The sequence below is a fragment of the Pangasianodon hypophthalmus genome, chromosome 2 (genome assembly GCF_027358585.1).
Source record: "Pangasianodon hypophthalmus isolate fPanHyp1 chromosome 2, fPanHyp1.pri, whole genome shotgun sequence".
Lineage (NCBI taxonomy): Eukaryota > Metazoa > Chordata > Actinopteri > Siluriformes > Pangasiidae > Pangasianodon > Pangasianodon hypophthalmus.
In genome coordinates, this window is record NC_069711.1 from 9,098,054 (window position 1) to 9,113,800 (window position 15,747).

General features: G+C 38.9%; 1 protein-coding gene across 2 annotated transcripts in view; it reads right to left on the reverse strand.

Annotated features, from left to right (window-relative positions):
* cacna2d2a (calcium channel, voltage-dependent, alpha 2/delta subunit 2a) overlaps nt 1-15,747 on the reverse strand; it is a 223,336-nt gene that overhangs the window by 55,381 nt on the left and 152,208 nt on the right. For both annotated transcript variants that reach the window (XM_034300325.2, XM_034300328.2), the window contains 2 exons: nt 12,561-12,692; nt 11,989-12,046 (listed from right to left, as the gene is read on the reverse strand). In XM_034300325.2, coding sequence (XP_034156216.1) covers nt 11,989-12,046; nt 12,561-12,692 — 190 coding nt within the window. The remainder of the gene's footprint in view (nt 1-11,988; nt 12,047-12,560; nt 12,693-15,747) is intronic.

The window sequence follows — 15,747 nt, forward strand, 5'->3', positions numbered from 1 at the left end:
TTATGTCCATGCCACAAAATCCTGATATTTGTTCAGTGATACTGATTTCTTTAATCTCTTTATTACGCTAACAAGCTGAGTAGGAGGAAGGCTTACTTTCGGCCCTTTGTGAATTGAAATAGGCATCATGTGCTACTTTTTTATTCTATTTTAAGATTTGTTAAAAGATAATCAGATAACAGTGATATAGCCCCTCCCACTACATGTGAATAAAATCTAGTGCTCTAAAATAATGCGAGCAATATTACTAATCATGTTCTTATAAATGTTAAATGATGAGTTATGGGTTATGGGTATTATACATAATGTTAACAATATCTTAACTAAAATGATAACATATTATTAACAATATCTTAACTAAAGATGTATCTAAATGTTATTATGCATTACTCTGGACAGTAGGTGGGGTTTTCCATTGCAAACAGAGCATTAAAACAAATGCTGGGTACATAATAAACTGGGCTGAAAATATTTCATCTCCAAAGTATTTCATTACCAAAGTGTAAATGAAGTACATAAATTCACTGAAAGTGAATTTCAGATTGAAAGTTTGGCTTGTCAAGATAAGGATCAAGATTGTTAGATTGCTCCCAAGTCTAAAAGTCTGCTGTAAAAGGTGATTTTTGTGAAATAATCACATTACCACGTCTTTACAGGATTAATTCGGGTTTACACTGTGAGATTTAAGCCGTCTTTCAGATTATAACTTGTCACGCTGTGCGAGATGAATAAAATATCAACTGAATTCTATAACAGACTGCGCAATAATGTTTTCTCCAGGTCGATGAAGATGCTCTAATGATAGACCTGCGATTCAAGAAAATCTCTACATCACTACGTTCTGAAATCCGGGCTCGTGCAAAATAATGTGCTTGCATGAACAGAAACATGCCCTTGGTCTTATGGTAGCAATTTTATACCTAGAGAAACAATTTTAAAAGGTGAAGAAGAGGAGTTTGGAGCCATTCATGCATGGGTAAAAAGAGGACAGCATGAAATACTCACTGTTTAAAGTGAGCCTGAAGTAATAGGGACATATTTTCATGTGGTAGGCATGCAGGCTGGCAACGTTATAGTAAAAAATGTGAGCAAGTCAGTATTTTAAATAATTCACATATTCAAACTCCAGTGAAACTCAAGTAAATGATTCACTTGCTTAAACTTTTATAGCTGTCCCGTGAGTTCTGTGTGATCTTAAGCAACCTCTTTTAGATGAGCGTTGTAGTCACATTTTAATCTCAACCTGTCTTTGATTGCAATGGCACCAGGGTTTCTATTGAGCATGTTACGTTATGTATTCTATGCTGATCTCAACTCATGACCAACTGACCGAGATCAAAATACAATATATGTTTATAATTTATATTTTTCTATTTTAAAATCATTCATATTTTGCCATCACTAAAGATTTGATGGAACTACTTTTTTGAGTCGAGGCCACCATTTCTTTATTCTATATCATTAGTACAATGCCACTAAGCCACTAAGCTAACAGTGAAACAGAGTTGACTTGAGATGTCCTCAACCTCAACACTATCTGCACCCAAGCCTGCTGGATCCAGATGTGCTGTTTCTGCATGGCTTGCACTCTTTAATTACCCCTCCACCGCGGCTCAGAGACGCCATTCCTTCCCAGCCATTACGCAGACTCCCCAGTGCCTGAATCAGGTGACGCACAGATGGGCCTGGCTGGTGCCACTGCAATCCTGGTCCCCTGGTCCCCCAGCGCGCACACACACACACACACACACACACACACACACACACACACTCCAGCACTTGGCCAGAAACACACAGGCAAGCTCAAGCGCGAAAGCTAGTAGCCTACTTTCTAAAGTGGCTCGCTAGTATCTGTCATCAAGGACATCTGCTGTTTTATAAATCTAACACATGAGATACGATGGATCACATGTGACAGCACTCATGGGAAACACAACATACAATATAAGAATGACTTGAGAGTGTTTCCAGGGTTGCAAAGAAACAAAATTAAAATGTTATCTAAACTGTACCTTTCCTTGTTACTGGGGTGGTACCCTTATTTTTCCTACATTTAATCTGTACAATACAATATATATCTTTCACCTGGAAATACTGTACCTTTACAAGATTTAAGGACCATAATGAACTTAAATGTCCCTTTCTATGTAAAAGATACACATTAAACATCTAATATGAGACTAACACTCACCATACCTACTCTAATGGAATCAAAGGAACGATGGTAAATTTAATATACAAACACATTTTAAAAATCAGCACAAGCCAAAGCAATAAAGCATTTTATTTACAACTACCATAACATATCTATTCCACTTCATATAGAAAATTCATACAGACGTATTATTTACTGAAAAGCCTCAGTGACTTCATCGGTGGGAAATTCGGGCCACGTATATGTAATGACCTTCTTTTTTGCAACGCAACGTTTTCAGAGATGAAAAACATTTCTAAGAAATACACCCCAGAAGTAAAAGCGGGGATTGACATGTCAATATGCGCCTTTTTTCATCGCATGGCAGTCCCTGAAATGAGCTGTTGCAATTCAGAAGCCAATTTTATGGTCATCATGGGTAAAATAAATATATATAAATAAATAAACAAGTATGTTACGTCTGAAAGGAGGAGAATATTCACAGGAGATTGTGTTTACGCTCCTTGACCTGTCAAGTATTTATGAATCTCAATGTCGTCATGTCTCTGTTCTTTTCTCTCTCTTTTCCCAGCTGCAAACGTGCTGCTAAAATTAGTACATTAGAAATGAGCCAATTACTGATACTCATCCGTTACGATAACGTGCTCAGGTGACACACACCTGCTGATTTCTGAATAGAGATATGCAGGTGTTACACGCCATAGGAACACGTGTGTGTGTGTGTGTGTGTAAGAGAGAAACTCTGTTTAGACAGCATGTGTGTGAGTGAGAGATACAGCATGGCTACATGGCTCTCACAGGGGTGAATGGTGATGTATATATATATATATAGGTCCATAAATACTGGGACAGTGACACAGTTTTTGTAATTTTGCCTCTGTACACCACCACAGTGGATTTGAAATGAAGCAGTCAAGATGTGACTGAAGCATAGACTTTCAGCTTTAATTCAAGAGGTTTAACAAAAATGTTGCATTAACCGTTTAGGAATTACAGCCATTTTTTACAGAGTTCCTCCATTTTCACAGGCTCAAAAGTAATGGGACAAACTAATATAATCATAAATATTAGGATTATTTTTATTACTTGGAGGCAAATCCTTTGCAGTCAATGACTACCTGAAGTCTGGACCCCATGGACATCACCAAGTGCTGAGTTTCCTCCCTTGAGATGATTTGCCAGGTCTTTACTGCAGCCATCTTCAGTTGCTGCTTGTTTGTGGGTCTTTCTGCCTTCAGATTTGTCTTCAGTAAGTGAAAAGCAGCTCAGTTGGGTTGAGGTCAGCTGACTGACTCGGCCATTTAAGAACATTTAATTTCCAAGCTCTTGGGCAGCTTTCACAGTATGTTTTGGGTTGTTAGCCATCTGTACTGTGAAGCGCTGTCCTATCAGTTTTGCAGCATTTGACTGAATCTGAGCAGAAAGTATAGCTCTGTACACTTCAGAATTCATCCTGTTACTTCTATCAACAGTCACATTATCAATAAACCCCAGTGACCCAGTTCCATTGGCAGCCAAACATGCCCATGCCATAACACTGCCTCCACATGTTTGACGGATGATGTGGTATGCTTTGGATCATGAGCCCTTCCTCTCCTTCTCCATACTTTTCTCTTCCCATCATTCTGGTACAAGTTAATCTTGCATCAGAACTGGTCAGGCTTTTTTTTAGAGGTTTTTAGGAAAGTCTAATCTGGCCTTTGTGTTCTTGAGTGTTACCAGCGGTTTGCATCTTGAGGTAAACCGTCTGTATTTACATTCATGAAGGTAGCTCTTGATTGTAGACTTTGACAATGATAGGCCTACCTCCTCCAGAGTGTTCCTGACTTGGCTAGATGTTGTGAAGGGGTTGTTCTTCAATAAGAAAAGAATTCTGCAATCATCCACTTTAGTTGTTTTCTCTGGTCTCCCAGGCCTTTTGGTGTTGTTGAGCTTGCCAGTGCATTCCTTCTTTTTAAGAATGTACCAAATTGTTGATTTGGCCCTCCTAAAGTTTCTGCTATCTCTCTGATAGGTCTGTTTTGGTTTTTCAGCCTAATGATGGCCTCCTTCACTTGCATCAACACCTCTTTGGACGGCATATTGAGAGTTCCCATGAACAGCTACCAAATGCAAATTCAACACTTCAGCTCCAGACCTTTTATCTCCTTAATTTATCATGATATAAGGAGGAAACAGATCACAGCTGGCCATGAAACTGCTTATCAGTCAATTGTCCCATTACTTTTGAGCCTGTGAAAATGGAGGAACTCTGTAAAAAATGGCTGTAATTCCTAAACGGTTAATGCAACATTTTTGTTAAACCCCTTGAATTAAAGCTGAAAGTCTACGCTTCAGTCACATCTTGACTGCTTCATTTCAAATCCACTGTGGTGGTGTACAGAGGCAAAATTACCAAAACTGTGTCACTGTCCCAGTATTTATGGACCTGACTGTGTACATATATATATATATATATATATATATATATATATATATATATATATATGTGTGTGTGTGTGTGTTCTGATGGGGTTATTATTTTATGGCTCTCTGCACTTTGTCTGCATTCACCAGCTGGATAAAGATTGAATTAAGATGAAAAATATGAGGAAATATGAGGATATGTTGAGCAGCTATGGAGGAGAAAGATGTTTTCTTGCTTTTATTTATCCCGATTTTTTGCTTGGATTACACAAAGAGAGGCCTGCATGTATGCTGGCAGTTGACCACTGAGGTCTCTGTTTATCTTTTATAAATATGAATGTCTGGAAAAATACATGACATTGTTGGAATTCATCACAACCGTATTAGTGTCTGCTGGAACATTTCACACAGATTTCACTCAATATTTCCTTTTTTCTGCATCGAGTAGCTGATAGACAGTAGAATCGATGCTGATGCAGCAGTAATATATCTTTGACATTAAATTAATTCCAAAAGTTTTATCTGAATTATATGATAGTCGTTGAGAAATCTATCCACTAAACACACGTTTTTCAGTGATATTTACTCTAAAACGTGCCAATTCCTAAAAACAACACAACATATTGTTTTTGAGTATGTAACATTAACTGTACACTGCAGGTTAACACTCTAGTGTGGAATGGTAGAGTTTTACCAGCCTTCTGCTGAATGATATATCTGCCATTCCTTTACCTCTCTGAGAAGACACAGGGTTAAAGACAGATAAGCCAAGCCCCAGGCTCCATTTTGTTTCTGGCTATGACATTTTGAAGCCATGGCTCTGGGTGGGTTTGAGCAGCTGCCATAATATTTATTGAGGAGCCAGATTGACTTTTCTCAAAAAATCAATATCTGTTTTTGGGCTGCTCTGCTGGGCTGAACCGCTCAAATAGCATCTCTGTAACACTTGGCTAGCAGAAATTGCCTCTGACTCTATATTTCTCCTTCAAATTCTCCCTCTTTCTATATCACTAAATTCCTTATTTTCTCCCTGCTAAATCCTCAGTTGTTTCAAGGAGCCTCTTTCTCTCCCTCTCTCTCTCTGTCTCTTTCTCTCTTCGCTTTCCACTCCCTCCTGCCCTCGTTCGCTAACCAGCACCGACACAGGTTATAATGGAGGCATGTTAATAATTAACGTGAGAGCAACTGGAGACAATTAAGCCTGTTGACTGGCCCATTAATTTTCCCGGTCAGAGTTACGAGTGAAATCAGAGGGGGAAAGGTGGTGCGTTATTGCCGGCTAATCAGTTTGTTTCCATCTCTTCCATCTCCCAAGAGATAGAGAACAGGAAATGCACGTGCCAAAAAGCATGCTCTAACTCATAACTCCCTCTGAACTAATCTGACTTGACCTGCCAGAGTTCCCACTTGTTTTAGGAAACCAATATCCAGGATATTTTTCAGGAAAGATATTGTAGAATGAATCAGATTAAATTCATCAATACAACCTCTAACAACACCTTACTGACTGAGTGAAACACAAACGAGTCAATTCTAAACCAACTATCATGTAATAATCAACTATCATTGAAATATTAGAGGCGCAATATACAGTGTTACTGCTACAGAACACTTTAAATGGATGGTTAATTTTAGGTATTAACATGCAGCCTGGGTAATTCTATCATAAGTGGACAGCACTATATACAGGTGTGAACGAGGTCTAATGTATCATGAGGATGCATCATGAGCTGATCACTCAAACCACATCTGGAGATATTTTGGGATGCATAAGATCATGTGAACACAAAAGTGTCTCAATGCATCTCGGACAGCAATGAAGGACCGCTAATCGACTGCATCATTACCCTAGCTGGAAAATACGTAATCACTGCGAGACTGTTTAGAAATCGTGCTGAACGTTAGCACTTTTCACCGATTGACTAATAGATGAGGCCAGTGCTCTAACAGCAGAGACGAAAGCAGCTGGCTTCTGGCTTTCATAGCTTCTTTCGTCTTCTCATCCCTCATCCATTTAGTTTTGTTAGCAGACCATGTGATTAAAATGTTTGAAATAGCTCATACATGTACATAAAATAGGGTTTGTGGGACTGTTCTGCCTGAAAATAAATGCAGAGGAAGACAGGAGCAATAAATATGCCTGACACCCTTCCTCCTGTGGAAACGACGTATGAAATCTGATCATAAGTGGTCACCGGAGACGCATTCATAATGCCAGGTGTAAACGGCTACGCGTTTCGGCTGTCCACTTGTGATCGGATCATTTGAGACGGATGTTAATGCCAGGTTTGAACAGGGGCATAGGTTCTTTTACATTGGTTCAACCACTGCATCAAAGAATACACCAAGTGCAATATGGCCAAAAGTCAGAGTTCAAAAAACAAAATCAGAAATTGATCAAAATTCTAACCACACTCACCTTTCATCGCTACCTATCTGTCTGCCTGTCTATCTATCCATCCATCCGTCCATCCTTCCATCCATCGGTTAAATTGTATTATATCATATGGACAGATAAGTCACATGTGTTGTCCTGACTAATCATTTTGCTGCATTTCTTACGGTACTGACATTATGGATGGCTTTTGACTTCAGAAAGCTGCCTCGTCTCATTCCTTGCCGTAACTAAGCATAGCCTAACATTCTAACCTGAATTCATTATTTGGCAAATTACATTACCCTCTCATCTAATATTGCACACTCTGCCTTTAAGTAAGACTTTCGGATTATAGCAAAATCTTAAATTAAACAAATTTAAATCATTATTAAGGTTTCAAAGTGCCTTTAGAGAAGACCAAACATTATCAGCAGTTTAAAACGCAGTCGCATATTTTTACTGGATTTCATCCTATTTATCCTATAGCTTGTTTACTCTATACATACAACCTTAATATACTTTAACTTTTCCTAAACCTCACTAATAACATCACCAGGACATTGTCTCATTTCCCAGGCATTACTATAAAATTATTTTCAGGAAACGTAGAAAATGAGTGTCTGTGGTCTGTATTCAGAGTTCAGTTATGAGCGCAGAGTGAGGATTTAATACAGAAATGGCACATATCTGTATTCAGACCTCATACGTAACTACAGACTTAACTACAATCCGAGATTTGTGCAAGAACTACACGCGCAGGATGGAGTTAGCATAAAGCAGAGGCGTGTTTTAGCCGATTCTGCCTTTCTGGCCTTGTACTTAAGCCCATTTTTCTTGTGACAGTCTCATTTTTCTGACAGCTTGATGTAACCATAATATGCCATGCTGAAATGTATGTTTTGGGCTGTAAATACACTTTTTTGAGGCCAATATTAAATGCATATAAATTATACTATTCATTAATTAAAATATTATCCCTTTTAATCCACAAAGCATCATAGTCGGAGACACTGCTTATATCAAGAACTAATTTATTATGGATAAAATTGTAAACGACACTTGAAGGGGTTTAACAAAAATATTGTATTAACCGTTTAGGAATTGCAGATATTTGTTATATAGTCATGAAATAACGAGGAAACTGTTTATGAGTCAAGAGTCCAATTAACTTTTGAGCCTGTGAAAGTGGAGAGACTCTGTAAAAAATGGCTGCAATTCCTAAACAGTAAATGCAATATTTTTGTTAAACCCCTTAAATTTAAGCTGAAATTCTACATTTCAATCACATCTTGATTGCTTCATTTCAAATCCACTGGGGTGGTGTACAGAAGCAAAATCACAAAAATTGTGTCCCTGTCCAAATACTTATGGACCTGACTGTATTGGAAATATACAAGATTTAGATGTTAGATGTTCATTTCAAAGCTTGTCATCTTCTCATTCATAATTCATAATATTTTTATTCTTCATTTTTAAACTGTCTCTTGATTTTACTTTACATTGTATTACATTTTCTTCTTCTTTGCATTTTCTAAATGCAAGTGCTTGGTGGTCTATATGCTGTTGAAAAACCTTGTCTCGGATGCATCGACTCAAGAAAAATCTGTCAATCTCAGAGGTGTAAACTATACTTGGGTGATTTATATAATCTGAATGGGCTCACAGAAAATCAACTAAAGTAGCTGCGTGACACAACTCTGAATACGAGCAACTTTCCCAGCATGCCGTTGATGTAACTTGCCAACTTCGACTACGACTCTGTGTACGTAAAGCTGTTAAGCTCTGTATTTATACTTATCCCATATCTTTTTTTTTGTAAGGTTGCTGATCTAGGTTCAGCTCCTCTTTAGCGCTCCTCATTGTCTTATCAGCATCCTTTTGAAAAGTGAGAATTAACCTGAGGAAAGTCTGGTATGTGTGTATTGATCTGAATTATGTTAATTTTGTGTCTATTTCACTGCCTTTTATGAAGAGTGGTGTTAAATGTTAAGGTCCATGACCTCTCCCTGTCAGACATGTTTGCGCTGTCTGAGGAACACTTTCTTTTCTGAGCATGTGTTTTTTTAAAGTGAACATTTAAAAGGCAAAACTAATTATATGATACCTGATATAACTGTGGAATAAAGAATGAGTTTTACTACAGTATTTGTGCAAATGTATGTATGTGTGTAAATAAACTGTTAAGATCTAATGGGCTTAATTTATAGATTAACATTATTGGTGTCTAGGAAGCCAGTTATAATATCCAAATTGTACTTCACAATATTTTATAAAAAGTGGTGCTGATCTAGGATTAGGATTCTCTAAGGGTGGAAGTTCTATACGAGTGTCATTCTTTGCAATTTATGGTGTTTTGTTTACAAATCTATTGTATTGTCTGTTGCATTACAGTGCTCCATTATACACATTTATATACTTTACTTTATATACTATACTTTGCTCCATTATACACATTTATATAGAAGAGATGACAATAAAATTGATCTGAACATCATCTGATTGATAAAAATATGAATCCCAGCACTCCTGTTGGTTTCTCCTGCATATATGGTTATATATGTGTCTACATACGTTATTAGATTGTTCCTTTTTCTTTTGCACGCGTCCTCAGCTTGTCATGATCCCTTACATCGATGTGGTTGGCTTTAACCATCATTTGAACCCATGGGACAGGTGAAGTCATCCGGAGAGTGTAACACACAGAGACAGTGTGCTGGCCCATAATCACACAAACTTGACCCGACGCGTCCTGACTGGCACCTTGTCACGGCCCTGTCAATCAGCACAGCTGGCCATGGGTTGCTAAGCGACAGTGCAAAAAAGGGCTCTGAGAGGGCAGGGAATATTTTGGAGGGATAACACGAGCTCAGAGATAGATCACTGCTCAGGCACACACCCAGGTACACAGCGTAACATCACACACTAGGTCACGCACTGGGACAGACTATAGGGAACCTTTTTAAATGGCATCATCACCCGTCCTCCTGCCTGGACACTGAAGCAATGGATGTCTCATTGACCAAGACATTCAGAATGAAGGAATAAATCTGTTCTAAATGAATACACATAGAGATATGAATAGGGGCACTCTAACTGTTACTATTAGTATTTTTTGACCTTGCCAGAAAGGTTCACAAGGAGTGATATACAATCTCATTGAGACTAGAAGTGTGTATCTGGGGACACAAACAAAAAGTCACACAAGATGTTGTTTTTATTTTCATATGAAGATAAAATGCCCAAAGTGCATTAACATGAACATGTGGCTTTCTGCGTTCATTCAGTCATCTTCAGTAACTGCCTGGTGTCAGGGAGTGGAGTCGGAGGCGGATGCAAGTGCAGATATGGTTTAATCGGTGCAACACGATAACAAACACTAGGAACATGAACTAGAAAAACACGAATGAGGCAAACACAGAAGCACAAGAACTAACGCAAGACAAAGAGTGCTACCAAAGACAGAACTTAAATACCATTGCTTATTAGACCTTAATGTGACTCAGGAGTGTGTGTGATGTCATGTGCAGGGGCTGATGGGTAACGTAGTAATGAACACCTGGTCAGGGTTGCAGTGGTTTAAATTAGGTGAATAGTGTGTTTATATTTTGTGGAACAGAAATTTGTTAGAATTACTGGCACATACAACTAATAATAATAATAATAATAATAATAATAATAATAATAATAATAATAATTCGCTGTTCCTCTTTCAGCTGCTCCCATTAGGGGCTGCCACAGTGGATCATTGGTCCGCGTATTTGATTTGGCACGTTTTTTTACGCCAGATGCCCTTCCTGACGCAACCCTACCCAATTTTATCCGGGCTTGGGATCAGCACAGAGAGCGCACTGTTGCACGCAACTCCAGTGGCTGGGGTCGGTTCCCGAACCCGGGCCACAGCAGTGAGAGCGCTGTACCCTAACCACTAGTCCTCCAGGGACCCTTGGATGCACTTTGATAGTGTTAATACTTCATTAAAAGCAAACAAGCAAAAATCCTTCCAGTTTAGGTCACGCCCACTTTGGGTATAAATTTAAATACAGATACACATATGGATATTTGGAGCACTATATATAGATATTCTATAGTGACATTATACTACACCCCTAATACCCCTAATAATTTAAATTTAAAAAAATCATATTTGTTACAGAAAATGAGCCAAGTACATAAACCTTAATGCTGGATCATGTAATATTGTTCCACTTTTCAGTAAAACTTTAAAATGGATTATTTTGACCCAAGAAGAATGCACATGTTAAACACATACTGAAGCTTTAGCTCTCTGTGCCACTCCATCTTAAACAAAATCATCTGTTTAGCTTTGATAATAGTGACCCAAGGTTTGTTGCCTGTCCTCAGCTGGTGTTAACAGCTTTGTACAGGTATTTGGGGATTCCTTTTTTTTTCTGTGTGAATGCGCAGCGGACAGTCTCACAGAGCAAGAACTTAATTACCCTGTCACACAGGAGCCTTGTTAGCACATTGCTAGCACTCGGGTGCTCTGGGAGACACGGTCTCAGCCAACTGTGGCCTCTTCCTACAACACTAGTGGGTCAGCTAGCTTCGTCAGTGCAAGCGCATTTTAAACGACTTCTTGTTTTGCTAGGTAGCCACAGGACAAGTGCTATACTAATGCTTCCTGACACTCAATTTTGCTCAAATTTGTTGGAACAACAGCCTACGCAAAAATAGTTATATTGATTTTGTATACAAAATGTGCACCTCTCCTATTTCATGCTTTGTTTACGAGACAGCGTTTGTCTGCATGATGCAATAGGACAGGAAAAGCAAACTGGGACAGACCTGACCTGTTTGAACATTGCTGACACATACTGACCCAAGACTGGGAGAAACTGTAATCTTCAGGCTCGGCTGTTAAGGGTAAGCAAGCATGTGAGGTTCGATTTAAGTCTGTAATTTGAGCGCCGCATGCCTGCTTGGCTCTTAGCAGGACGCCACCAATTTCCACTCACTGGAAACAATGAGCTCAAGGTTTAAATGTCTTTCTTCTGGTGGTAGAGAGAAGGGCATGACAAGCTGCACTCACCAAGGCCGTCTCCTCACATCGTACAGGTCAATCTTGTTAGGTGCTCTCCATGGAGTAGCTGATGGACAGAGAAAAGACAAGGAGAGGAACACAGAGAAAGAGAAAGATAAGATGAAAGACAAGATGAACTCATATAACAACAAGTCTGTTAACTTATACAACATCTGTAGTTTATAGTGTGTCAAAAAATAGTGATTTATTAAAAGGAAAAAAAGCTAGATTCAAATTGATTAGATGTACTTACTCCCAAAAAGCAAAACCCCATTTTTTTTTAAATTCTAATGTTCCTTATGGGTCATTTATTTAAACTAAGCTGGTTAAAGGGAAGTAACCAGGATTTGAGAGAATTAAAGATTAAAGAGAGACATATTCAAACACCATAATGATTGACTAATCCTTTCACAATACAGTATGAGAGGATTATTTCCTCTCAGATTCAGGCTGCCAGAGACACTTATTCAGCAGCACCAAATCTATATGGAGTATTAAAATATTGCCTAGCTTATTCTACAGATGTGTCAGTATGTAGTAATATCTACACTGGATCGGACACGAATCCTTTTAGGACTCACCTGGGTAGTATCTGGTAACACCGGTGGCACTTCCGAAGACCTGCCAGCGCAGTGAGGGGTCCTCTCTGCTGTTATCTATAAACACCCGCTCCAGCGCCTGCGTCCAGTTCAGCTCGTTCAGAATAGTGGGAGCTGAGAAGGAGAGAGAGAAAGAACAAGACGTCATTATTATTTTAAGACATTTCAGTGCAAAATCTATTTGAAAGTACAAAGGTTTAAGCAGTTAAGAAATATGGTTATCTAATAATAATAATAATAATAATAATAATAATAAATGCAGTCCTCTGGTTGTGATAGCGTCGCGGGCTAAAATCAACGAAACGATGAAACTATACAGGTAAAGCAATGCATTTTATCATAAGGATTCATCAATGGCATATTAAGAAGGGTTTAGGACTACAACTGCAATGAACAGTTTTGCACTCAAGTCTCCATCAGTGAACAGTTGACAATTTCAACAAAATAGACTTCATGTGAAAACTATGATGAATTTCCTGGTTACACAATTGCATTTGTTGTCCATGTAGTACACAGTTATAGAAGGGAATTATTTATAATTATTTATATTCGTTGTCACTCAAATGAGGATGGGTTCCCTTTTGAGTCTGGTTCCTCTCAAGGTTTCTTCCTCATATCATCTCAGGGAGTTTTTCCTTGCCACTGGCTTGCTCATTAGGGATAAATTTCTAAATTTGTAAATTTATACGTTTAAAATTTCTATCCTGAATTTATATATTTCTGTAAATATATATGCTTTGTGAAAATGGCCATTGTTAAAAGCGCTATACAAATTGAATTGAATTGAATTGAACTCAATTGAAGAATGATGTGGGGCAAAATATTACACACACTTCAAGGCACACAGGCAGATGCATTTGTGATCTTTTAGTGTTTCAAGTCTGTGATGCTCTACTGGGTTCATGCTGTCTTTCCTCCGAATACCAAACATGGTAAACAGAAAATCTGAAACCCTTTTGTTAAAAACCAACAAACAAACAAGAAGACCTCACTAAACGAACACTTCTCTCATCTGTCCTTTTGTGTAATTTGCACTTTGATTGGACAATATGTGCTCAATCTATCTACTTGGAGAAAGAAGTGTAAATAATCCACCTAATTCGTATTCATTACACTCACGTCTATTACTTCACATGTTCCTTCTCAATCACTGCTGATGATGTGTTACAGATGTGTCAGCAAATGAGGCTGAACTATATCAGGCCAAATAGAGATCTAATCTAGGGGGTGTTTCACTCTGTGTAATCTCCTGACACTGCTGTCACTGATAAACTGCATGAGTCTACACTCTGGGCTAGAAAGAAATCAGCCCAGACTCAATTATTCATCCCATTCTGTGTATTTTTCTTACAACTATTGGTGGTGCTGTTGCACTCCACAGGTTAAAGTGTTAATAAATCTAGTAAGTAATTGTGCTGAGGATAATTTCAAAAGCAAAAGGACATCAATACACCTCATAACATTTCAGCCACCTTACAGTCCTTGGAATAACTGATAATTGGAAATGTTCAGAGATGGAAAAATAAAATCTTGATCAATAACATCTCAATCAATGCCTATCAGTGAATTAAAATGGTTTATTCAGTAGGTTATAGCTGAAAATGAATTGTAAAAAAAAATTTCCTGACAAGCCATTTCACCTCTATTAACCTGCTCCTCCAGCCCAGCTCCAGATAATTTAAAAAGCAGATATTTCTGATAATGGACAAAACCAGACAGTTGGCATTGCACGGCCATAAAAATGAAAGCAGGAGAATGTCAGAATTCCCAGGGTATCCAAGAACAGCAGTCTAACATCAGATGTGACCTTGAGCAAGGTGGTACATGAGCCTGGGACAGATGTGAAAACAACCCTTAAAAAGGGTTATGCCCTATCGTACGGAGATCACGAGTCAGCCACAGCCAGCCGCGGCCAGGAGTCGAGAGCAAAATTAGCTGTAGTCTCAGGGAGGGAGGGGTGGCATGCTGTCTCTCCTCTATCAATCACAGCCACACTAGCCAATCATGGGCATCATGCATGCAGGAGGGGGCGGAGAGCTCTAGTGTGTTACTCCGCCCCCTGATGTTGCAAGAGCAACAATTCAAATTGCTTGGAGGAAGCACATGATAGCCTTTGTCTTCCCTGGTTGTTAGTTGTTGTGTGACAGGGAACTGGCCATGACTAAATTAGGGAGAAAATGGGTGTGAGGTGCCTAATCGAGATGTGTAAATACTGCTAGATACAATAAAATTTAATAAGACTGCATGAAGGTTCCTGGACATTTTGGACAAAGTATGCATAATCCCAAGGGCTTTTCAAATGAAAGTAGTCATTTACATACTGATCAAGCTGGACACAATAAATACATCAATTCATTCATTCAGGATTTAGGATTGTGGTGGATCTGGAGCTTATCCCAGGAACACTGAGTGTAAGGTGGGAATACACCCAGGATGAGACACTTCATCGCAAGGCACCATGCACACACAAGAAAGCAATCCAAAAAAAAATCCACCCAAGACAAAAAAGACTAGCCAATTCATTTGGAAAGAAGTGCCGCCATGTAACAGGAGGAAGAGTTAGTGTGTGTCTATGATAGCCGACGCCCTGCAGTGGCTGAGGTGCATTATTGGAAATTTTAGCCATGTTAGGAGGTACTCTTTTACAATTTTATCATTTACTCTAGCTCAAACTTTTCAAACTATCTGTCTGTTCAACTCTCCATGTCTGCAGTGTTCTACTTTCTGCTGTGTTTCTCCTGCTCCTGCTGTCTCTCCTCCTCTTATCCATTGTGTGCCTGTATGTCTCGCTGTGTTAAGCTTCCTCATAGCTACGGCCGTGTCTCTGTCTGCTCTGGCGAACTTCATTCTCCTGCAGCACTGTGTACAGCTCTTGATTAGTGACCTACATGGCACACACGAATATGTCTGTCTTTCTATTCCCCACTCTCTCTCTCTCTCTCTCTCTCTCTCTGTATATGTTTGTGCTGTCTCTGCCTCACTGCATACAGACTTGGAGAATTGAACAGTCAGATAGCTTGAAATGTTTAAGCCAGTGTAAATCATAAAATTGTAAAAGAGTGCCTCCTAACATGGCATGCACTAAATCTCTCATCAGTGCCGCAGCTTTCACACACACACAAACACACACATACACACACACCACTGTGTGCAATCAGGTTAGTAATGA